This window comes from Centrocercus urophasianus, unplaced genomic scaffold, assembly GCF_019232065.1.
Source record: "Centrocercus urophasianus isolate 14NV4802_14NV808 unplaced genomic scaffold, USGS_Curo_1.0 seq_13, whole genome shotgun sequence".
Taxonomy (NCBI): Eukaryota; Metazoa; Chordata; class Aves; order Galliformes; family Phasianidae; genus Centrocercus; species Centrocercus urophasianus.
This window is the reverse complement of record NW_024884475.1, coordinates 44,310,227-44,335,695: the sequence shown is the minus strand read 5'-3', so window position 1 is coordinate 44,335,695 and position 25,469 is coordinate 44,310,227. Positions and strand designations below refer to the sequence as shown.

The 25,469-nt window shown below is 40.5% G+C and overlaps 1 protein-coding gene across 4 annotated transcripts in view; it reads left to right on the top strand.

The window, feature by feature from the left end:
* Positions 1-25,469, top strand: part of RASGEF1B (RasGEF domain family member 1B) — a 125,679-nt gene that overhangs the window by 60,018 nt on the left and 40,192 nt on the right. For 2 of the 4 annotated variants that reach the window (XM_042812637.1, XM_042812636.1), the window contains exon 3: positions 24,349-24,419. The exons of the other annotated variants lie outside the window; for them this stretch is intronic. In XM_042812637.1, the coding sequence (XP_042668571.1) occupies positions 24,411-24,419 (9 nt within the window). In that variant the 5' untranslated portion in view covers positions 24,349-24,410. The remainder of the gene's footprint in view (positions 1-24,348; positions 24,420-25,469) is intronic. 4 annotated transcript variants of the gene reach the window in all.

Sequence of the window (25,469 nt, the reverse complement as noted above, 5' to 3'; positions counted from 1 at the left end):
TGCTACTTCATGATTTCACAGTGAAGATGCCAGAGAGGTATTTTCAATCCTGGGTAAGAGGGTTAAAATAATAAACCTCACCTATTACTGTAAAAGGGCCTTCATTTTCAGGGATGTGATCCTGAGCTCAAATAGGAATGAGTGGATATTTTGCTTTATTGGATTAACCCTTCAGATATCTTTCCCTTCTCTTGAGCAATATGTTTGAACCACAGATGAGCAAAAAAGGAGCCAAGTACTCACTGTTTGTCTTGTTCTCCATTCCTGCTTGTCTTATGCTCTAATTTATCTTCCAGTTTCCTCCCAGCTTCCCAGATTGGGAGATAAATGTCAGTCATGGGATCAGCAGTATTTTAGGTAGTGGTGCTCATCCTGCCTAAATAACTCATCCAGGTTATGCAACAAACTCCGCTCATGGATTCAGGAAAGCTGAGCATATTTCAGGTGGCTCATTCCAGCCTTTAAATTGATGTCTGGAGGGAATCTTTCCTTACCTTATGGCTCAATGTCAGGATGGAGAACAGTGACAAATGGTGTCCCTCAGGGGGTCAGAAATGGGACTAGTGTCCTTGAACATCTTTATCAATGACATCGATAGTGAGATTGAGTGCACCTTCAGAAAGTTTGTGGATGAAACCAAGCTGCCATACCAAGGGGTATGGACTGCAAGCCCAAGGGGCAGGATGCCATCTAGAATTTCTAGAACAATCGATGACAATCTATTGTTTTGTTACAGACTATTGCTTCTCTGAAGAAAATGATAAAGTATTTACGATTGGCTTGAGCCTGATGTGGAAGTCTGGTTGTAGAGGGAGTTGCTGATGCTGGTGGCAGGGTGTTGATTTCCTACTTTCCTTTTTACAATAAGGAAGTGGTGTAGAACATAGATAAACAAAAAGAAAGGAGATATGAAATGGCACAAGAAGTGGGAAAACCCTGGACAAGCTGTAAACTTTGTTTTCTGGTTGAGCCTGTGTCTGCTTTTTGGCTCCAGTTCAGAAGAAGGGGTCTGGAAGCAGGGGACTTTGTAATATGACATAAATCTAAAGTGCAAAAGCTTGCGACTCATTTTTCTGCAGTGGTTAAAGTGGTTTGGGAGGCTTTGCCCTCAATTCAGCAAAGCACTTAATTCTGCTTGTCTCCTTTTCATATTGATCTCAGTGAGGCTATTCAGATGAATTAAATTAAGCCTGCATTTACTGGCCTTTGCAAAGCAGGGGCTTTACACTAGATAGAAAGCATGAAATTACAACCTTGAAGATGCTGTTGAGGTACTGTTGAGACAGCAATTGAAGTATGAGCAACTTAGAAGGCCTGGAAAGATGGTTAGACTGGCCTCAGGTGTTATCCTAGATTAGCTTTAGAGAGCTGTAAGAAGTAGTTTATATTTGAGCCCTTAATCTCCTTCAGAAGAAATGCAATGTGTACTTCTCCAAGGTGGTTAAAATATGAAATGAAATAAAAATTAGTGCTATAGCATTGAACCTGTTCAGAAACATGAGGTGACACTGTGGGTGAGGAGGAGTTTTGAGCTAGAGTTGGTGTGGATTCCTACATCTCTGGAGATTTTGCCAGGTGTGCTACAGAGTTACCAAATGTTGGACAACAGAATACACCCTTAGTATCTAACCAAATAGTGAGGATACATTCATTGCTTTTGTCTGCAGACAGTGCAGTGGCAAAGCACAGACACTGAATGCATCCCTGTTGTTTTTGGGCAGTCTGTGCTGAGGTTATTGGTTACTCAGGAGACCCACCAGCTCAAAGTTAGGGAGCTTTTTTCCTAATGCTTTACAGTGGTGACATCAGAGCAACAAATAGAGAATGTTTTACCAGAACCTGAAATTTGGTGTTTTCAACTATAGAAACAACATCTTTTCTGAAGCTGTTACTTACAGCTTGATAGTATCTTGTTGAGCTTTCCAACCTACCAAATAGGAACTTTGAACTGCTGCTGTATTCCAGCTCACCTTCTATGAGCTGTTCCTGTCACTTAATGTTACCCATTCTGTTTGTTGATTTGTAATTTTGTGACTGAGGAAATAAGATATTCCTAGTCTGAAGGGGGAGAATGCAAGGGGCTGACAATTAATGTCTGAGCCACACTCAGCTTTTTGAGTTGATGCATTTTAGACTAGAGCTCTTGTATTTCTCTGGATAGCACAGACAAGAAAAAGCAAAACAATCAACCCTGCTCAGTGGGAAGTAGAAGATGAGATTCAGCTGGTGGAATGTATAAGGGGTTGATTCTGTTAAACAGAAGTGATTGTTAGTACCCTTCCCCAGTCAATTGTCTGATCACAATGTTGCTAACAGTGCTGTATTCTGGAGGATGAGAGCAATTGTCAGTGTCGCACTGACTGTGCTGACAGTCAACATCTTTTATGGAGTAACAGGATTTGTATGAGGCTTTGACTTTTGTTGTATTTTTAAACTAGACTTTAGACATTGAACTAAGAAAAGATGATTTCATGAATTTACTGAAGTTTCACTGTGCCTTTTCTGCCAGTGTCGAGTGCTGACTTTGTTTGGAATTATGATTTCAGCATTCAGTTTTACACTGAGCCTAATTAAAGGGCTGTGGGGCACTGGCACAGGCTGCCCAGAGAAGCAGTGGGTGCCCCATCTCTGGAGGTTCTTGAGGCTGGGTTGGGTGGCATCTAAGGTACCCTGATCTGCTGGGGGCAACCAGCCCCTTGGGGGTTGGAGCCAGGTGGGCTTTAAGTTCTTTTCCAACCCAAACCATTCTGTGATGGCTTCATCAAATAACGTAGCTGCATGGAAAGTGCATAATGTAGTCTTCACAAAGAATAGGGACAGCAAAGAATTCTCCTGTTGATAGGAAGAGTTAAAACAGGATGAGACTAAGCACAGGGAGAAACTTGTTCATGTGATGGAGAAAAGCGTGGAATAATTCACTGAGAACAGTAGTAGAAGCCTCAGTCATTTTGAATCATTAAAATCTGGGCTAGAGAAAACTCTAAAGCAAGCTGTAAATATCTATTCTGCAGAGCAGAGGAGTAGACACTGCCATTTTCGCTTTTCTTATCCAGAAGGAGCCACTCCAGGAAGCCCTGACTAAGTTTTCTGGAATGGAAAGACAAATGAGTTGCATCTTATTTGGGAAGAACAGAAGTTTCTGTGATGCTTGTGTGTTTGGTTTTTTTTTTCCCTTCTGTGTTAGCAGCTGAATATCAGCTTTGACAAAGTATTTTCATATTAACCTCCAATAATGAGAGCATCAGAACATATTTTAATGCAGTATATGAAATCTTTTCACCCCTTGCAGAGGAAATATGCTATGAAACCCTGAGGTATTTCTAAAACTTTATTTTCCAGAAATCTTCTTTTGAGCCTAGGAAATTCAGGTTTGTGTCAAATGGTTAAAAAGCAAGCGAAGGTGTGCTGCATCTGCATTTCTGAAAGTTACCTCTTGTTGGCATTAGTTCTGTGAACATAATTCATTACCTGCTTAAATCCACAGTACCAACTGTATATAAGCAAGGAAAATAACAATGAACCTCCAAGCTTCAACTTTTGGGGAAATGTTTAAGAAAAATGTTGCAAATGATAAGAAATCAAGTAAAATAATGTCTCATTTGTACTTTCAAGATGTAGTAAAGTGCTAATGAAGGTATTCAGTTAAACCTCTTAAGGGCCCTCCTTTTGAAGTGTCCAGGCAAGGACAGGTCTTAAGATGCTGTTGGATCTGACTGTCAATTTAAGAATTTCTAAATTAATACGTTTGATCTTGATGATCTTCAAGATCCCTTCCAACCTAAGACATTCTATGCCACTGACCTGTGAGGAGGTATTAGTGCAATAGGTGTTAAAAAGCAGAGATAGTCAATTTGAGACTGGATGAGATTGCTGTTAGTTTCAGGGCCTCCCTGGGAATAAACTGCTTTCTAAGCACTTGGTGTTTTAATACTCTGCTCTTCTTTTCTAAACTTCCCATTTGATGTTACTGGAAGCAAGGTATTAAAAGGAAAATGTGGCTTGGTCCAGTGCAAGGTACCTTTCCAAAGGTTCTGAACCATGAGCCTCAGAACCTAAGTCAAACCCCTTCACAAACAGTGAAGTTAATTGTCACTAGATCAAAGTAGCAGTCTATAAAGAGAATGTTCTGGATACCTTGGGGCTCTTCTGACCGTAGACCTGTGAATTTGAATTACTTTTTTTCACTTGACAGGTGGGAAATTGAAATGGAAGAGAGAATCTTTTCTGGAGGGAATGAAGGTTTGTTGCAAGCAGAAGGCAGGGCATGAAATACAGCTGTGACACATGTAAATAAACAGCTTGTCTCCTGGGTTGGCTGCATCTCCCTGGATTGCTCATGGGGTGTGGGTGGGAGTGAAAAGTCTGCCAGGGGTCACCACTGTTTTGCCTCATTTCTAAGCACAACAGAAGAACTTGATGCTTGTGAAAATGTGACTCACTGGAAAAGTTTTTGTCTGCCATGTGCCTGAAGGACTGTAGCAGAAAAAAATCTGTTTTCCACAGTCTGCTACCAACCTGGAGCATGCTCATGGTGATATATGTTAAATTGACTTCTGAAGCAGTGTCTATAAGACAAAGGATTAGAACTTGATAATGCAGCATAAAAAGCTTTTTCTGGTATGGAGTAAGAGTACTGCTTGTCTAAAACTCTCCAAAGTCTGAATGCTTGGGGAATCTTTGTTTTCTTTTCAAGAAAGACAATGTGCTGGTATAACACGTTTGAATTAAGAAAATGGGATACACCACTGAAGCTGTTGTTACCTGTACTGACTGCATTATGCCACTAACTTCATTGTTCATAGGATTTGCTTTGTCACCTTGTTTGCCTTTAGTAACAGAACAGTATTGGAGAGACATATGGTATACCAGAAAACTGTGGGATGTCTGAGCTGTAAACCTTTTAGAATAAAGGCTCTTAAAAGTGAAGGCTTTAATCATGTTAACTGCACAGCAAATGGGCATTGTAGCACACAGTGTAATTCTGTTTGGTTTTGCTCTGGCTGAAGTTGTATAAAATATTGCTTTCATGATTAGTTTTACTGTTTTTCAATCTTGGGAGCAAGTCCTGTGATTATTTAAGTGTATCTCAGTCCATAGAGCAGAAGCATGAATGTGTTGACATTAAGGATTTGTATCCAGCACAGTAATTTGCCCATTGCAGACTTGTCACCTGACTCCAAACTGTGCCCAACAGTTTATGTATCCATCCTGTTTGGATCACATTTGGAGGAAGTATTGGCAACTGGCCTACAGGTTATATATAGCTCTGCACAGCAGGATACATAATTCCAGATCTGCTAACTGTAACAGAAGATCAAAACTACCACAGGGGGAATGCAGACATAAGTCTGTGTAGAAGGAACAGCAGCAACAAAAGGGTATTGCTCTCAAAATCTATTGAGTCTATAGCTTTTCCCTAGTCCAACTGATTTACATATTATCTGAAGCCCATTCCCTCTTAGATGACTCTACATTTCTGGGAAGATAATAAAAAAAATAAAAAAAAGCAGATAATTGCTACAGTTGGAGCTTATGCTGCTATTACTGATTTTTAAAAGGACATAGCTTTAGAGAATGATTTTTGAGTGAGTAACAGTGGAGAGAGATTGCTGTGTTCTAACAGCTCATTCTGAGAAAGTGGGAGAGTTCTTCTCTGAAAGTAACGAAATGTGTTTCTTGATTTCACTCATGTAGCCTTTAAGTGTTTTTAATGGGAATCACTTGAGATATCTAGGTTAATTCTGACAACACAAAAAATGCAGTTGGAGCTTTCTTTAAGCCAGGAATCATAGAACAACCTCTGAGCTACAGTCCAACTATCAACCTGACTTACCAAGTTGCATGAGTGAACCATGTTCCTTAGTGCTGTATTCGCACATCTCTTAGCCCCCCCCACTTTTGGAGGCACTTATTGCTTCCCCAGGCAACTTGTTCCATTGCTTGGCCATATAGTACTGCAGTAGTACTACAGCTACTTTAATAAAGAAAAGTACTTTAACTGGCATGGTCTTGGATGAATCTGCCTAGTGTTGACTTAACCACTCAGAGCTGTCTCCTATTTATCAATTTCATGCCTATAAGCAGAGCTGCTTGCATTTCCCTGAGCGAAGGCTTTCCTGTTTATCTTGTGTTCTGTTGCAGTGGGATGCAAATCCAAATTCAAAGTGGTTTGTATGACATAAATATGGAAGATAAACTCAGCAACTATTATTTGTTACTATATTGAACAAAGAATGGAAAACAAGAAGGCAGAATTTGCTAGTGGCACATAATAACATGTTAGCAAAAACTAGAAAAGTTTGCATTCCATTGATGGGACCTCAAACAGCTGTGTAGATTTGAATACTGGAACAACATTATAACGTAAGTCAGGGTCTGGGAAAGGCTGAGGTGAAGGAAAGACAGGGAATCCTAACTTCTGTTGCTGGCCTGGCTTGTTGATTTAATTTTCAACGTTTCCTACTGATCATGGCAGTAAGCAGCAGCTCAGTGGCTTTGGATTCATAATTCCTCTAAAATATCTGCACCTCTTTTGAAATTCTTCTGCACTGGATGAAATTTTATTGAACTTCCTAAGAGATCTTGGAATGTAGGTATGACCCTCAGAAAAGAAATTGTAGTGCTTTTTGTTCTGTAAGTGGAGGTAGGAGGTGAATTAGATGAGAAAATTGCATTGAAAGGGATTCAATTTGGTTGTCTTTACTAAGCAATGCATTTCCAGTTGAAACTTAATGTCCTGGGGTGCCATTCATCTGGTTTTATTAGCTGGCAGCCTCTCAGACAGGCAGCTTTGACTGAAAGAAGCTTCCTGATGTCCTGAGCTGTCAGGTGCTTGCTGATTTATCTTACTGTTTTGATGCATTCCCCTCAGGCAGATTGGTTAAAGAGCAGTCCCAGCTTGTTTGGGAATCTACATTGCCAAGCTGTGTTGTTTTGCTGCTGTCTGATGCACTTCCCTTGAGAAGCTTCACATTGCTGTGGTATAGCTCTGTTGGGAGGAAGTTATATTTGTTCCTCCTATGTTGACTTCAGCTGTTGTATCAATTATTGGAGGATTTGTTTTTCAGCTGTGAACTTTTAAAATCAAAATTGTGTTAAGATTTACAGTGGTGTAGCACAGGTTTCCATTTTGCATTCAGAATGAACTTCCCAGCTCCCTTTTGGCAGATAGCTGCATCAGCTGCTTATACTCTGTTGCAACCTTGGATGTTTGCTTTTGCTGTAGCCATTTGAATGCATGGGCAAGGGGAATGAATACAGTTCAGATTAAAATGTAAACACAGTACTCAAACCTTACCATAACAAATATATTACGGCTCCTAATATGTGATGTCCTTCATTCATTCATGCAAGGAACGTCTCTTCCTTAATTCCTCAGGCACTTTTTTCCCTTCTTTCTTTCCTCAAGATGTCCTGACTTTATATTTTTGTAGTTAAATAGGAATTTGGGTAATTATATTTAAACATGTATTGTGTAAATGTACCTGCTAATAAAGCCAAGGCAAGCTACCTGGAATTGTTTATTTGCTTATTCTATGGCAGTGAGCTGCTTTTCTCCCTCTCACTGTGTAGGCTGTGAAAAGAATCTCCTTCCTGAACACTTATTGCTAGGAAAGACTATGTCACACCTACCCATTCTCCACATGAGCAAAAGAACAGCTGTTGTGCTGCTGGAGGCAGCCCACCAGGCAATTCATGAACCATGAAAATTGCCTTTCAAGATGACATTTCTGTTCCCAACAACAAGAGCAAACTGTGCTCTGAAGTTCTGCTTTATTTGTCTAACCCACTACTTGACAACACATCAACATAGCCTTTCTCTGGCTTAGTCACCACGTGTTTTGTAGTGACACCTTGCCACAGCTCTTCTATGACTGATCTGGTGTATTGAATTTGTCCAGCACAGACTTCTGTCCTATGTAAATCTGTATTGGTTATAAGGAAGCATAGGAAAGAGCTACTCAGTAACAGTTAAGAAGAACGTGATATCTGATTACATCTCTTGGCAGGTAGGAGAAGTCCACAGACCCAAGATGGCTGTGGCTTATTAGCAAATACATCATCCCCATATGTCAACACCTAGAGAGCAGTAACAACAGCATGCTTAAGTGACACTACTTCCCTGTCTTGGAAATACTCCTTCTACGTGGCTCTACCTCAGCTATGGGTGAATTCCTCTCCTGCGAAATTTTTGGTTTGAACCTCAGGCAGAGCTTTAGTCCCAAGGAGAGGTAGGGTAGCACTGATACTGTTACTACTTGAGGAAGTAACCTCTTGGAAGATTGATAATGAGAAGTTAAAAGAACAGATCGACATCAAGAAATGCATAGTTTTATGGTGAAAGTCCAAGTACATCTGTTGTTCAAAAATCCAGGCATCCACTATACTGCTGTAGTCCTACTTTTCTTACTATAGCACCAGTAATTCCTGACAAATGAATTGCTTCTTTCTACCTTGGCCGATAGTCTCGTCTGCAAAATCCTCCTAAAAACCTGAAGAGCTGTTTAGCTGCAAGGCTTCCTCTCTGAAATAGCAGTTTTTAACAGAACAGACTACTCGAGAAGATGGCCAGAGGTCAAAGCATTGCGCTGACTTGTTTTCAGAAGTGCAGTGCATCTGGCAGCTGCCATTGACATCAAAGGAAACTTCCTGGTGCTCAGATCTCTTTAATGGGCTGTGTAAATATCAGTCCTCTCAGGACAGCAACTTCTTAATACATTGTTTCCAATGTCTGAAGTCTGTTCACAGAGACAGTTGCGGCTGCTAAGGTGCTGTATTTGCTCTCATTTTCTATGGAACTGCCATTAACTTTAACCAACTCTTTATGCCTTGAATTCTGCTTGAACATCTCAAGACATTTAAACTAAGTTATTAGGTAAAAGAGCTGAAAACTTTTTATTTTGTGCAGGGTCAGTGAATTAATGATGCTCCTGAGTGGCTTTCAGTGGTATTCTGTTCTCAGATTGAATGAAAAATAAATCGTAGAATCATAGAATGGCTTGGGTTTAGAAGGACTACAGTGATCATCTAGTTGCAACACCCCTGCTATGTGCAGGGTTGCCAGCCCAGACCAGGCTGCCCAGAGCCACATCCAGCCTGGCCTTGAATGCCACCAGGGACTGGGCATCCACAACAATGTATGGGGTTTTTCAGCTCAGTGTTTCCTGGAAACTAAAAGTTCTGAAATGCAGACTAATTGGTTATGATCCAGGTATGTGTATGTATGCTTACACGTGTGCTCTTGTTGCAAACAATGTTATGACTTTGTTCTGCCTTCCCTTCTGCTTTGGCCTCATTCTATGTTGGTTATGAAGGAATTGACCAAAAATCTCATCATTTCTTTCTCTGATCCCTGCTGCATTCTTGAATCCTAAGGACGTGATGCTAGCAGTCCTGCGCAATTTATGGTACATACTGAAGTGAATATGCCTTACCACATGTCACTTTAGTTTACTGGGAGGTGTGGAGGAAACGTAAATATATGCACTTTGTGACCTAGTCAGTGTCAATGTCACACTGCAGAATTGTGTTGTGGAATCAAAACAGCAAAATTGCAGGAGTGCCATCAGGGCACATGACTACACTTAGAGCTTATGGATGCTCTAAGTTAAAAGATTTCTCCATCTTTTCCATTTGAACTCCTTTTATTGGTTTGCTGGAAAGTTTCCTGCTGGGTCTCTGCTTTGTCTGTTTCTCAATATTCTTCTGTAGATTTTTTTTTTTTTTTAAGAATGTGCTGAATGACTGGGCAAGTATTCAAGAGGAGGGTATGAATGATGGAAAGTTTACTCAGTTTCTATTTCCTTCAGTAAGTACCAGCCTTAATCCCTAGTTATAGCCTTGGTTTCCTCCAGAGATGTACGTGCTCATGCTTTCTGCCAAGATTTAGAGCTCTGTGTGTCTGATCAATCTTATACACATTATACTTGAACTTCCACTCTTCCCAAGATTTTAGGGAATTAAGTTTCTGACTTTTAACATTGTTTGGAAGACAGTAAAGTTTTCTTTACTTTGTTTATCTTCTGCGGGATCACTCATTTGTTCAGTTAAATCTCGGTACCTTTTGGAGAAATAGCCAAGCATGGAGACTTCAAACCAACATGAAAGTATTTAATCTTTTAAATTGAACAAAATTAACGAAGCATTATATGTCAAGGATGTTTTTTTGAAGCCTACCTCAACCACTATTTTCAAGCATGTGGTGATTTTTACCAGTTGAGAACCTTCTGCTGACCTGTTACTACTTTTCATCATGGATTAAGTCACAATTGAAATACCTTTTCCAAATTTTATACTTTGTATTTTTTCAGTCGTGCCTTCTTCCATGGGAATTTTGTGTAATAAGATTCTCAGGAACTTACTTGGAACTGGTTTCAGTTGAACTGTGTTTAAATGTGCTGTAGACATGTAGGTTACAACGGACCAAGCTGAGACACTTATTTTAGGGTCAAGATGTCTTTAACTGATTTGTCTGGTAAACTTTATAGTTGGATTTGGCTTAGTGTGTAGACACAACCTTCAGTAGGCTTTTGTAATCTCTCTTAAAATGAAAATAATGTAACTTGTGCTGGAAGCTTAAAGGTGTGACTGGAAGTGGTGTAAGACAGAATACCACTTCTAGGTACAATAATCACAAGTATGTACTGAAAGTATCATAGAACTGTGGAACCATTAAGGTTGGAAAAGACCTCTAATATTACCAGCTCTGACCACTAACCCATTCCTCTCATGCCTACTGACCTCTCAGTGCCACATTTCTAGGGATAGTGACTCCACCATGAATCTTGGCAGCCTGTTTTTGGAGTGATCCTTGTTTTAGATTCAAGAGCAAGTCTCATTTGAATACAAGAGGTCCAGCTGACAATGTATTTTTATAGCTTTTCATCTCAGAGCTGGTGCAGATGTTTCCCTGATCCCTGTACCACATCCTCACTATGCCCTGGTGATGTCTGGGCAGCACTGTTCAGCAGGACTCAGCTTCCTGGTGGGTCTAGGCAGGAAGGTGGCCCCCAGGCAGTGCAAGGGGTTGCATTCTAAACCAAGCCCCAGTTCTCTCCCTTCCTTTTGCTCTGGGTTTTACTCTTGACTTTATAGGCTAGACTACTGCTCAGTAATCTGCTAACCCACTCTGACTGTTAATTTATGTTGTAACTGATATGCTGCGACTTGAATGTGAGTGTGGGTGGGGTGTATCATATGGAAAGGGGCTGTTGTTTCCCTCTGTCTCAGCTGGCTGCTGCTGGAGCTCTTTTCTTCTTCCTAAGGTTCATAAATAAAAACTGGATGATAACTTCCAGATTTTTTGGCTGTGTGGGACACGGGTCACTGTGTTGCATAGTGAAGGGTGGCAGTTAAATGGGTCAGAACCTCCCCTGGAACAAGGTAAAAGGAGAGAGGAGTTGTTCTGTTTTCTTAAGCGTACTTCCTGGATGTGTTTTGCTCTTCATGAGGCCCTCGGGAAAGAGATTGAGGCCTGTGTATATCTGCAGTCAAAAAAAAGAGGGACTTCAACAGGGTCTGACAGAGCATTATCTCTGATGAGACTGAGGTTATAATCAGTGTGGGATGACATGCAGATTTCAAATTTCTGAAGGGCAAATCCTATTGATTATAGTCCATAGGTGACAGGTATGAGGTTTGTCTTATAGTGTAGTTTTGATTATATAAGAGCATAATCTGTTACTTCTGTTGCCTTTGGTGGGATTGCTTGCACGGGTGTGAAAAGGCATAGAAAAATCACAGCACGTGTAATTTAATCTACATACTTTTTAGTCTGGAAAAAGCAACAGCTGCATGGAACATACTAATTGCCATGAATCTCATCATGAAATCAACTTGCTGATTATAGTATTTTACTACAGTCTGTGGTGGATACTACGGTAGAGATGGTTTTTAATGATGCCTCATAGCAGTTTGGCTGAGACACATTGGATTGTTTATATTCAATTCTGGGAACAGGCCCCAAAAGATATAAAGTGAGCTTCAGGGATATGGAACTTCAGCGGTTGACCAGGACACAAAGACAAATGCTGACCTTTGTCTGCTGAAAAAAAACTGTTTGATTTTCCAGACAACAGTCAGCTCAGATCACTGGTCAGATACATCACAGAGTAGGTGAGAGTTCCATTTTCTAATAGAATGAATGTAGTTTGAAATTCCAAAGAGAATAAGTAACCCTTATTTCTAGAACAACCAGCATTAGATCTAGACTTGTCCTAATGAAAAATATTGCTGGCATGAAAGTTCATATGCTCATGACTAATCAAAAATAGTTAAACTTGGAGCTAAATCCCAAAAATGTTGAAGTCTTGCACTAAATTTAGCAGAAGATACTCAGCAGGTATTAGTGTCTGGCTTCTACTAGGCAGCAGAAAAAAGGCCTGTGTGACATGGTGGGAATGGGTTGAATTTTGGACTTACTGACCTTAGGAATCTTTTCAAACATTAATGATTCTATCACACCAGGTGAACTGTGGTGTGAAGGAATTTCTTCACCACTTCTTGGGCTTTCAAGCATCTCCTGTGGATCACTCGTGGCACTGTTCATCCCTGTAAACACTGGATATAGTGAAACTGTGTACATATTGAATAATGATGATTCAGCAGTAGTGAAAAGGAACTTTCCAGAGGTTTCTGCCCCAGAGAAGTATTGACCAGTGCTTTCATCATAATGAAAAACTCAACATTCTCGTGTGTTATACATTCCATAGCCACTCTACAATTCTGTGTTTTTGGGTGTCTTTTCCAGATACTAGTAGAAAAGATGCCTGGGACACATGGGTTTAGTTTCTAAACCTGCCACAGACTTATGCTGGACCTATAATCAGTCACTGAATATGTCTGGGACCTGAAACTCCTTTTTACTGGGCAGATGGACATAACTGTGAAGTTTAAGAGCAAATGACATTCAAAGATGACTGTGTGTGTTGTCATGAGATGCATCAGGAGACCCAAAGTTGTCAGTGAAAACAAAGAGTTTGCTCTTTCTGCTGTTCCTTTGAAGAAGGAGCTAAATAAAGCTAGCTCTTTTGAATTGCTCAGAGAAAAAAGAAGCCAGGGTTGGTTCTGCTCAGAGAAATGAAAGCAGAAACCTGTCTGCAACATAGTAAACGTTAGCTCACTGCCTGCCCAAATACAATAGTGCCTGCACCGTGGGATAGGGTTGAAATGAAGTCGGTGCTCCATAATGACGAGAAGCCTTGGTTTGGTTTAATGAGGGTAGGAAAAAAAAGGGGAGTTGAAGCAGTGACAGCAGGAGGAAGTGCAGAGACCAAAGGGTTTTTGTTGGGATATAAAATGCGCCTAACAGCTGCAGAATTCAGTTGGCTTTTTCAAATGTTCCTGGTGAGCAGGGTGTAGTTTATTTTTAACAGTTCTGAACACTACTGATCATAGGCATAGTAATTTCTCTACTACTCTGCTGTTGGGAGGTATTTTCACTGGAGCTATGGAAAAGCAAAAGGAGAAATTTGCAAGTTATTAAAGCCAGCACAAGAAACATGCAAGTAGCTCTAGCACAACTAAAAAATATAGTTGTAAAGAAAGTTACAGCAGGTGTTTATAGGGGAGTACTGTGCTGCTGAAAGGTGTTTGTTTTGTTTTTTTTTAACAAACCAGAATAAATAAAAATGGGGTTAGAGATTTCAAGGATCCCTAAGGCTTAAATCAAAATGATTTTCTTACTGATGGCACCAATTTAGAATATAAAGGAAAAAAATATAACAGTTACTGTTCTGCACTTAGTATTTGTTCTGTTTCTTTTGATTTGGGCCTGAAAATCACAGGGGCTAATTTCACATACAGGCTGGCTGTAGCTTCATTTGGTCAAATGACTTCTACAAGTGAGCATCATCATTTGGTGGATATTTTTACAAAGAAGTTAGTTTGGACAACCTGATGTTGTGAGAGGTGTTCTTGCCTGTGGAGGAGTGATGGAATGGGATGACCTTTAAGGTCCCTTCCAGCCCAAACCATTCTGTGATTCCATTGTTCTAAGTAACTTGTGTTTAGCTTGACTGTAGTTAAAAATTCCAACTGTTCTGAATGTTGTTTAGTCATTGATTTTGTAGTTATTTTGCTCTGTTCAGCTGTCAGCAGGCAAACTTGGCTCTGAAGGAAAGTCCCATTGACTCATGAATACTTGGACTGCTGCTAGCTTCAAAGCCAAGCCCTGACCAGCCAAGTTATTCTTAACCATATGAAAGCATGTTCTTCTTAGTAGCCAGCTTTTGGCCAGCGTGTTTTCTTCCTCAAGCAACTTCCCATATTCATTAAATCATCCTGCATATGGCTTTTCATTGTCCATTAGAGTCTATAGAATTAACTTGGTTGTTTAAAAAGAAAGAATACAAAATAAAAACTAATGAGTCCGTGTGACTGTCCCTGTAGTATAAGTACACAAACGATGGGGGAATAACAAAGAGATGCTTGCAGTGTGGAAATACTGTCACATGTGGAACACAGTAGGTGTGAATTTCAGGTAAACTTGTGGTTAAAATGATTACACCTGGATGCTAAAAGCTGTAGTAATAGCAAGGAAGGACAAAGTTTTAGTGATTCAAAGTTTGTTTGGTTTTCTGGGTTGTCTAGTGAGAGCAAACTGCTCAACAGATGGAAGGGAGAAAGACGCAGAACATTTTTAGCTACACACATGCTTGACACATTCAGATCAGGAACAATTAGTTTTGTGATAGCACTTTGTGATTTTTAATCTGTACCGGAGTCGCTTTGTGGCATTTTTCCAAAAGCAGCTCAAGTCCTATCTATATTCTTTAATTTCAAGTGGGATAGTGAAATTGCTCCTGTTCTTCTGTTTTGTCAGAATGAGTATCTGTAGTTTCTTGTCTTTTCTAGGCTGTTTGCAGGATTGTTATGCCTATTAGTTACAGTAATTTCTTGTTGCTGCTTGCTAGAATGCCAAGAAAGCTTTGGACAAAAGAGAAGGGTGTTTCTATTTTTAAGAACAGCTTTGAATTTTCTGTTTTCCTGCTGAGTGTGACTGTCATTCTCTTGTTAACTAGCTGATAGAGAAAATATTTTTTTCCTGAGTGTAAACAGATTACAACAAATAAATAGTCTTAATGGGTGCTTTATGTAGTCTAAATTTACCCAAGGGCTTTGAGTAATCTAAAACAAACAATGCATCATCCTATAACAAGATGCTTAATGGAAGTCACAGAAGGAATTTGTCTTTTTCCTCCCAAACTCATATCCATCTGCTTTTCCAGTATTCACCCCGGTTGCAGAGAACTTGGCTGTGGAGATTCACCAAAACCTGCAAGGAAAGTTAGTGTATGTGATTAATGTGATTAATCGTCTGTTTCTTCAGTGGAGGGATGAGCAAAGCAAGACAAATATTTAAAATGAACTAGATGGGTGGTGTATAGGTTTATTTTAGGGCCTTGTTTTGTATTTGAATTGTACTAATAGCTATGTAGCTGGCTTGTATCTATATACTCCAAAATGGCTCGTGAGCTTTCTCCCTCCTGTTTCCTCTCAATGTGTTGCTGCAGAGAGCTGTAGGAAAGGAGCTTGACAGCACTCTGCCAACCCAAAGGGGCAATGCATCTATTTCAAGGGTTAGGCTCTGTAAGCTGTCATGATTACTGCCTCTGAGTATATATTCTGGCCAAGGGTTTAAATTTGATTCTGAAAATCCTGAAACTCTTGAAAAACCTCGGATAGAAACCGGCTTATGCTGTCAGTGCATCTCTCCAAAGGTTTGCTTTTGGCATTATTCCAGATGTATTGACATTCACAATTAAAATATAAAGAACTAAGAACTATCTGCTAGTCATGGTTGGGTTGTTCTTTAATCTTCTGGTCCTGTGATTGAGCTGTTGGTGTACCCAAAGTGCAATGGCAGACAATGCCTTGGCATTCTTCCTCTGTGCTTTGCGGTGCTTAAATGGAGCGGTGTTGGGCAGCGGATCAGCTGGAGCTGGTGTGCATCAGGAACTGTGCCCTTCCAAGGGCACACAATGTGCTGGCAGCCTCTTCAGCAAGAAAACAATTTTCACCATCTGTGGTTTTGTTTACAGAAGGATTCTAAATATAGCTCTCTTTTCCTGGTGGCATATTCTTGCAGTACTATGGTCTAAGAATCACAGAATCATTAAGGTTGGAAAAGATCATCTAGTCCAACCGTCAGTGGACTCTTCAGACCTGTTTTTCTTTGAATATACTGGGCACAGTGATAGTTCTTAACGGCTCTCTGATGAGATGCTTGGTACTGAACTCACCATGTGAGCCGCTGTGCGTGTAGTGCTCCCAGTTGTGGTTGTTCCCTTCTGTTGTACATAGCTCTGTCTGCTGAGAGGGAATGTGGGATGTGAATGTTACGGATCAGATTTATCACGAAACCTTTGTTTGCTGTTCTCTGGCATGGGTTCAGCAGCATTTCAACAGTAGGTCCCTGTGAGAAATTGCTTGATCTTTTTCTATTTCTGTTAGATTTCATTTAAACTCTTTATTTTCTTTTTCCAAAATAAGAAAGCAAGGGCAACAAGAACCACATTCCTCCATACCAAAAAAAGCTAAAGTCAGTATTTCCCATGTAGTTCTCTCTGCCAAAATTGTACTCCTGCTTTTGATCTGCATTTTCAGGAAGAATTATGCATGTTGCTCTTAAGCATTCCCATTAAAGATGTTTCCTGATGTTGCTCACTAACTTACAAACATCATTTGAATATTGAATGTGAAAGAGGCAGCATACAAACAAAACTTTTGCTGGCAAAGAAGCTGTGCAGGTTGTTCATACTTATTCCAAATATGTTGATGAAAACCAATGTCCATTTCTCCTACATAAATGTAAGCCAATGCTGGAACTTGTGTAAAGGGAGATGCAAGTAGCTGAAGAGGGGAAAAAAAAAAAAAAACAACGGGTGAGTAGGGAGGAGGAGAGAGTAAAATATCAGGCAGGGAATAAATAAAAGACAGCATTTGGAAAAGGACAGGCAAGTTTGTTTGAAAAACTTCAATTTTGTTTAAGAAAATTAATTAAAATTTTCCCTGAGGAATTAGTCTCCAAAATCCATCTTTGTGGGACTGGACTGGAGACTCCTTGTTCCCTTCCTTCATCAGAATTGCAGGAACTTCTCAAAACAGGTTCAGGGACTTAAGTGAATAACATCACACCAATTACTGTTGATTTTATGCTGGAGCAGCTTGGCAGGAAATCACTTTACCTATATTATGTGGCTACAGTGGAGCAATCTATACTGTAACGTCTAGACTGCCTCAGTGTTTGGTGAACAGGCACTTACAAGGTGCACTCTGATCTATTTTAGCAGTTTGCCTCCAAGGGAAGTGATTCACATCTGAGAAGTGTATGTTTGTTTCCTTGGCCTGCCAGGGGGACTCTCAAAGATCGGTTTGAAACACTTTATTGCCTGCGTCTATTTTTAGGTGAGAGGAATCCTGTTGCTTTTTTCCTACCAGCACAATATGAGAGGGATAATAAAGAATGGCCGCAAGTTGTGCCAGGGGAGGTTCAGGTTGAATAATAGGGGAAGTTTCTCAGAAAGAGTGGTGATGCAGTGATGCAGGCTGCCCAGGGAGGTGGTACAGTCAGGATCCCTGGAGGTGTTCACAAACTGTGGAGATGTGGCACTGAGGGATGCGGTTAGTGGACACTGTGGGATGGGCTGATGGTTAGACTTTGGTGATTTTAGATGACTTTTCCAACCTTGATTCTATGATTTTAACAATCTTAAGATGTAAAATCAGAGTTTATCGAGGTTTGAAGCTTTTTTGATTTCAGAAGCTTTCTGTTACTGATTTTCTGTTTTGAAACCCTGGCTTATGAGGGATATTGATAGCAAGAGAAAAAGGTGGTCAGTAAGGAAGTATCTAACTAAAAGCCTCCTACAACATTTATGTCTCAGCTCTCCAAGATAACAATTCTGACAGCTATAAATCTGATGATGGAAGTATAAATCAAACATTCATTTAAGAGCAGGGTCCTTCTAGCTTTTAAAAGTCTAGACTATGCTCTTGATGAGTAAGCTTGGTTAAAACTGACCAAAAGGGCATGCAATTTAAGAAAGTTGAGTTGTTAAGGAGCAGCTTTCTCGGAGGTAATTGTGTAAGATAATGCTATGTGATTTGAGTGCGCTGTGCTGAGGAGAAATCACTTTTTGTCTTTTAATGTGGTGTTTTGTGCCAAATATAAGCTGTGGCTGTTCTCTCGAGGCTTGAGGCAACTGCTTGATGACAAATAATCACAGTTTGTGTCGATGGAGGTGAAGGTGCTTTCTGGCCATCTTTTGGGATATGCCACACAACAACTTCCAGAAGCTAAGATTTTCAGAAATGATCCTTAGCAAGGAATGCTGTAAAGAGGCAAGACAGATGGAATTCCATACTACGTGTTGCCTTAATTAACCAGCTAATTCTGAGCAGAAAAGGCAGTGTAGGAGGAATGCTGAATGTGGTAGTGGCGTTTGAGAATTTTTGTACTTTCAGATTATAATCATGTTTGGCTGTTCATCTCTTTGTCTGCCATTTGGACTTGTAGAGAAGATGTATTATTAGCACAAAAAGACTGCATTAAGTCCTAGAAAATCAGTGTGCTGCTAGCAGATACTTTAAAAGTTAGAGTAATGAAAGTCACTCTGTAAGAGGAAAAACACTGTCCTCTTACTGGAGGAAAGGAGTAAGCTGGATATGGAAATTTTTTGAGAGAGCAAGGAAGAAGAACATACTGCTCATATTGCAGCAGATGTTTTTTGTCTTTAATTTATCTTGGTATACAAAGAATCCAATAAAAGGAAGTCCAGCTGAAAAAGCAGCAGAGGCTTGAGTGGTATATGGAGTGAGCTTTCAAAAAAAAGGTGCTACAGAAAGGTCTTTCAGAGGAAGATTGTGATAAATAATTAAATGGACTCCCACAAGAGGTGGGGGAGAAGGCCATTTACTTGGCCTGCAGCAGAGGCTAAGAATAGAGTTAGTTGTGTGATTTGTGTCTTCATGTATAGCACGCTACTGTATTACCATGTTGGGTGAGTGCGTGCCTGTTCTGCATGGGAGGTCTGTGTCCACACTGTGTGCAGACATAGGATTTTGCAGGAGTTGTCAGTGGAGATACATTTTCCAATTGCAGAACAAATGCTTCATGGTTGGAAAACTGCCAAATAAAAGCACACTCAGATTTTGGATGTTGTAATTTTGCTTTATTATTGTTTTTTTTAAAAAAACCTCTCTTTGCATACTGTGCTTTAAAATATCGTTATTGGAACAATATCAAAGTAAGTCAAGTGCTGTATAGCTGGTTTTCACTTGTGTTCAGAGGGATGGATGTGGTCATCTGTTAGAATGTGTACATTACTGCATTCTACTGAATGTTCAAAAGCAAAATATAGTTAAAACTGCAGAAGATGCTGAAATGGCCAGCAGCAATTTGTCCTTAATGATTTTTATTTTAGGCGAGTGAATGGTAGCAACTTGATTCTTTTCTTATGGTGTTATGCAGACTGAATGTGTCAATTTACCTGCTGTAATTTCTGCCTACAATGCAACTTAAAGGAAAATTCCTGAATGTAGTTACCCAAGCACAGTCTAATCCTTTCAGTAGTTCTGTGGTACAGCTTAGATGTCACTTGCCCAAATCACAAAGTCTGGGATAAGACAAATATTCCTATTTTGACAGTTTTGGGCTACATGTCTGCTTCTATGATGCTGTGCGAGATGCTTCATGTAGTAGAAGTTAGTCCTTCATCTCTTGATACTTATGCACTATGCATTGGCAATGTGCCTGTTATTTTTAATAGGACTGTTTATGCAAGCATGGGTGAGTAACCTTGTCTAGATAGAGAAGAATGGTGTCAGAACAGCAAGGAGGGGCCATCCCTGTAAGCAAGTCTAAGCATCTGCTGCCTGCAGATGAATGCTATAGAAGTATCTTTTGTACAAAGAATCTCAGAATGTACCTTGTTATCAGGGTGTGGTCAATATGGTTTGGTTTTCAATAGCAGGAGAGTTAAAACTCTGCTTTTACATTAACTGATGAATGCTTCTTTATACTGAAATGCTTTGAGGCAAGTGAACTTGTATTACTCATACAGTACTGATCATATGCCTTAGTCTTTTTCTGTTCTCACCTGTAAGTTGCTAATAGGAAGGATAACTACTAAGGTAGGTAAGAGTGTGACTGAGAATTTAGTTAAAAGAGCAGTTTTGCACAAAGGACCAGATGTACCCCGTAGCCCTCTTCTACCAAGGTGAGTTAAGTGATTAAAAGCACACAGGATCAAGGTTGGATATTAGAAAGTATTTCTTCTCAGAAAGAGTGGTGAGGCATTGGCATGGGCTACCCAGGGAGGTGGCAAATTCACCATCCCTGGAGATGTTCAAGAACTGTGGAGATGTGGCAGTAAGAAACATGGTCAGTGGGCATGGTGGGGATGGGTCTGTGGTTGGACTTGGTGATTTTAGAGATCTTTTCCAACATTTATGATTCTGAATCAGATGGAAATCCAGTGTTCTCCGTGGGCCTGGTCAAACTTGTAGAAGAAACTGGGCATGTGACTGTCGATCACATTGTAATAGAAAGGAAAGATGCAGCAGCTGCTTCCTCATTATTACATTCCCTTCCTAGCAGGAATGTGTGTCCTGGCAGAAAGATAACTGGCTATGAGTCATCTATATTTCAAGAAAATAAATGGTCAATTTGGAATTCCATTTTACCTGTTGGTTAGCCACACTGTCTAGAGTGGGAAATAAGGAGAAGTTTGTGTAACAGCAATTGTAAGCCGTGGTCCTGGGAACCAGGTTAGGTGTTAGGGGACAATTTTCCACTGACAGGGCATTGAGGCCCTGACACTGCTGCCTGGAGAGGCTTGGATGCCCCATCCCTGGATGTGTTCAATAGCCATTGACTGGGGCCCTGACAGCCTGAGCTGGTGAGGGGGAGTCAAGCCAGGAAGTTGGAACTGGAAGTTGGCTTTAAGGTCCCTTCCAACCCAACAATTTAGTTATGACTCTATCATTCTCCTCAAATCAGAGTAAAAATATTTTGGTTTAACTGGTTTTGTGCTTTCAGGCTTTATCTTCGGTATGTGATTAAGCTTGTGCTGTTAGAGCCATACAATGAGTGCATGATAGTCATCATCTAGGAATGCAACAGCTTAGTTTTACAACATAGCATGTGCCAAGCATCTGTCTGGACTGTGGACAGCTTTTGTAGAAGTGATAGTTCTACAGGGAGGCTGCACTGCCCAGGTGTGGAAAGAGAGCAGCTTGTGTGAGGATTCACCTCAAAGTCTTAAGTTTCAGGCCCACTCATAGGAGGAAGGGAGACTTTAAATGCCACACTGTCTCAGCTGTAGTTCTTCAGACAAAAAGCCTGAGATCCTTTACCTATAGAGATCAGTAACAGAATTATCAGTTATGCCAGCAGAGCCATTTTTACTAAATTTTAATGATAACCTGAATAATTCTGAAGAGCAGGAGGGAGTTCGTTCTCTGCTATGCAGCATAGTTTAATTGTGCCGTTCTGATGGAGTAGATTGCTTGCCACAAAGCATGTTACTGGGAGGCAAGTATCTCAGCCCAATGGATTTGCAGCCTGGAAAAGGAGCAAGGGTTTCTGTAAGTGGAAAGGAGCTGTATGATAACAGATTTGTCACAGCTTATTGTGATAGAGAAGGACATGGAAACAGGGCAGCATTTGTGGCATACAAATTAGGAGCTTCAGCTGCGTGTGGCAGGTATGCTGAACAATGACCATAAAGAAAAATCTAAATGGAAACGAATAAGTACAGCTTGACAGGCTGTACTTACCCGTCAGGTCTGTGGTGGTGCAGTTGAAGATACATGTAAGAAAGCTGACCTGAAAAGTCAGGTACATGTCTGGTCTTCAGAGAGAAGGCTGCTAGTCTCAAAAAAAGCGAAAGCTGCAGCACAAAGCAACTGCTGAGCTGACAGCTAGAAGCAAAACTGCGAGTCTTGAGTGGTCAGATGGAAGCCTACAAGTGAATATTGTGATCTCTGAGATGAACTGATTTTAACATAAAAGCCACTCAGCAGAGGTGGGAGAAAAAGCCTGTTGAGAGTCACGTTTTTTTCAGTAAAAAGATCATCCATCTGCAACAGAAGGTTGCTTATTTGACTAAATATGGTTCTCCTTCCCTGGATCCCCTCCAATCCACTGCAAGCAAACCAGCCTAAAATAACTGAAGATCTTTCAGAGAAGCCTGTTAATGCCACTCCGCTATCAGTAAGCTCTGTTGTTGTAGAATGGGTGATGAACACAAGGCTGCCATATGATTAGCTGCCTCAAAAAAAAAAAAAAACCAAACTTTTTTTTAAAGGAGCTCTTAAATCACCATGATGCAAAGGCCTTTGGCATAGAGTTGCAATGTGTAGCATGTCTATTGAGGCAGAAGAGATAAGTGCCAGCTCCAATACGTTAGGTTGTCGTAAAAAGTTCTCTTGTGATTTGGAATAGAGTCCTATACCAGCAGACCACTGAGAGACTATCAGTGTGCACACAGCAACCTGTCTGGGAGCTTTCTGGTGAGGAGAGCTGGCCTGTGGTAAATATACAGCAAATTGACCGGTAATAATACACCAGAGAATTGAGCTTCCTGAGATCTTTCCTAGCTCAGAAATGATGGCACATAATGACATAGAGTGAGCTGGAAGTCTCCTGAGTGCTTTAAAAATTAAATGTCAGAATGGCCTTTTCACCCCTCCCATTGCAGTAGCACCGTTTAAATTGAGTTCTATCATGTGTCATTCTGTCTGAAAGATTTCTGTAAATTCTGACCTGGAGAGCTGAAGCATAGTGGATCTGTAAATAATTCCTTGAGGAGCAGAAGGGGCAAAGGTCTTTCTGACAAGCTGTGTTTGTAATATCCCCAGAGGTTGCTGTGTGAAGGATCACACATGGCAGCAATTCTGAAGCTGGAAGCATAAGTGTAACTGGTGTAGGGTTTGTATCTTTCTCCAAATATCACACTGTTCCTGCCTCTATTGGTGCCCTGCCTGTATCAGTTGGTTTATTATTAGCCAGAGGTTACTCCTGGGTGCTGGGCATTTGCAGAGCCAAGTGCATTAATAAGGAAAGGAAACAGTGGGTGGAACTTTAATGGCTGTGCATTTGAAAATCGATGTGAGAGTGCATTGTCATTCACCCCCCATAACAGGATCTCAAAGGCACTGCACCAGCACATGGCCATGCCTGAAAATGTGTTCTTCCTCCTCTAAGCTGTTAGAGGAACCCATAAGATTCTGAGTGTCTTTTTTTTTTTTTCTTTCTTACAAAAATAGGTCCTGAAGACCTCTGGGTCTGTGTAGGTACTTGCAGCAGTTCTGAAACATGCTTGGTATCTGTGATTTAAGTTGATCTCTTCTGCAGACACTACTATCGCATGATTTTTGAGGAAACATTTGACATGCTGCAAGCAGGGAGGAGTCCAAGTCATTGGAATCCTAGCAAAGGAGATGTTTAGCTCCAGAGGCACTTTCCATACAGCGGATGATACACTGTCACAAATTCCTTTGGTTCTCAGGATGTAAACATACCCTGAAGCCTGTGTTACTTTCCAGAGATCTTGCCTGCTTTCCATGGCCGCTGTGAAAGTGTTTCCCTGTAGCTCATCTTCAGTAATACTAGTTACCCACAGGGCTCAGCACATGACACAGTGTCACTACCAGCTATTTTCTATTGTTCTGTAGTGCACTATGGAAGTGCTTTCAGCCAAACTCATCGTGATGTGCTTCGAGGCCTTGTCTTCAAGTAATGTGTTGATGTTATCAGTGACCTTGCAATAAATCTTAAGTCAAACTAAATAAAATAAAAAGTTATTTATTCAAAGCGCAGAAAATACAAAGCCCTCTCTCCCATCTTTCACCCCTCACACCTTCTCTTGGGAACACACAAACAGCATGTCTTGAACTGATCTTTGTGTTTGTATCAATATTTATATCACCTATAAAACTGGCTGCAAACATCTAGAAGCAAGAATTAATTCCTGTAGCTCTTTGCTGGGACTGGAATGCAGTGCTAACAACAAAGCTTTAGGGCACACTTGGGAGCAAGGGCCACCCTGCATAGTCTGTCTTGGAGGGCTCTTTCAAGCTCGTAGATCTATCATTAGCTCCTTTCAGTGTGACTCCCTGGCATATCACTAGTATAGTGCTGTTTGTATTGTGGGCATCCATGTGCTTTTCTTGTCTTGCAGACAAAACCGCTGGGAAACAGACTTCTCTGTCTTCAGTGTGATCACAAATTTTGGTTACAAGAAGACCAGAATGATGTCCTCTATGTTCAATTTTTAACAAAATTCACCAAACCCATCCTTCAACCGTAAAGCAAACTCTGGTGTTTCTTTTTCTTTTTTCCAGATTTAAGGGGGAAAAAAAAGAAGGCAAAAATCAAATGATCACCAAACCAGTGCTTGCATATCATGATCTCGGTGAGACATGTTTGAGTGAATCTGGGTCTTAACACATAAACTTGGGGAAAAAAGCATGGAAACCAGTGGGGAAAGTGTAATTTTCATTTATTATGTAAAGGGAAGTAGGAATTCAGGGTACAGTACCATGGTTTCATTTCTCAGGAACTTTGTTTATGTTTATTTCTGATTTTGCACGATGGGAACTGTTAGAAGTTGGCCTTTGCTTTGAGTGAAATCAAACCTTTCAAAACAAAGTACAGATTAAACTTCTCATTTTCCATTTCCATTCTGTGGTCTGAATATGAGAAGTTAACATATTTCCCATGATTTCCAGCCAAAAGCAATAATCTGAAATTAATCTGGAACTCAGTAAACATTTGGAGTCAGGTTTGAATTTTGGGTGATTTCATGGGATCTACAATGACTTCCAGGGCTACAACTGACCTACAGTAACTATTAGAAAACACCTGCTTTGGTTAACTCCCTGTCTGACTCCTGGGTATTGAACTTGACATCCAGGATTTCTGTGCTAAGAAATAGTGAAAATGTCATCATAGTGCTATCAGCTTGAGCTAAGGGAAGCCAAAGGCAGATCAAAACCTTGCTCTTCAAGGACATGTAACAACTGCTGTAATTTTTTTTTCTTTCTGCCCTCTCTTCTCTATTGCTGTGCTGTTCTCTGACTATAGAGGGAAGTTTCTGTGACCTAAGATGTGCTGTAGTTCTGCATTGTAATTGTCTGGTGTTCGATACTGTTCAGAATCCCTGGTAGGATGCTATCCCAAGGAGTTAATGAATGGGATAAATAACTTTTTTCTGTGTATGGTGGTCTTAATGAAGCTGTAGAGGTCATGCATCTGACCAGGCAAAATGAGCTATTGCTTGGGAGTGGTTGTGTTAGGATCAGTCCTGCTGGATGCTTTCTGGTCTCCATCTGTCAAAACACTGCAGGAATGCACAAAACACCCGAGAGACTCCATTACAGACAGATACTGTACTCTTGGGTTAGAAGGATATCCTTGGCTGCGTTGAAGCTTGAATGCTGCCTCACTTGAGAATAAAACTTTG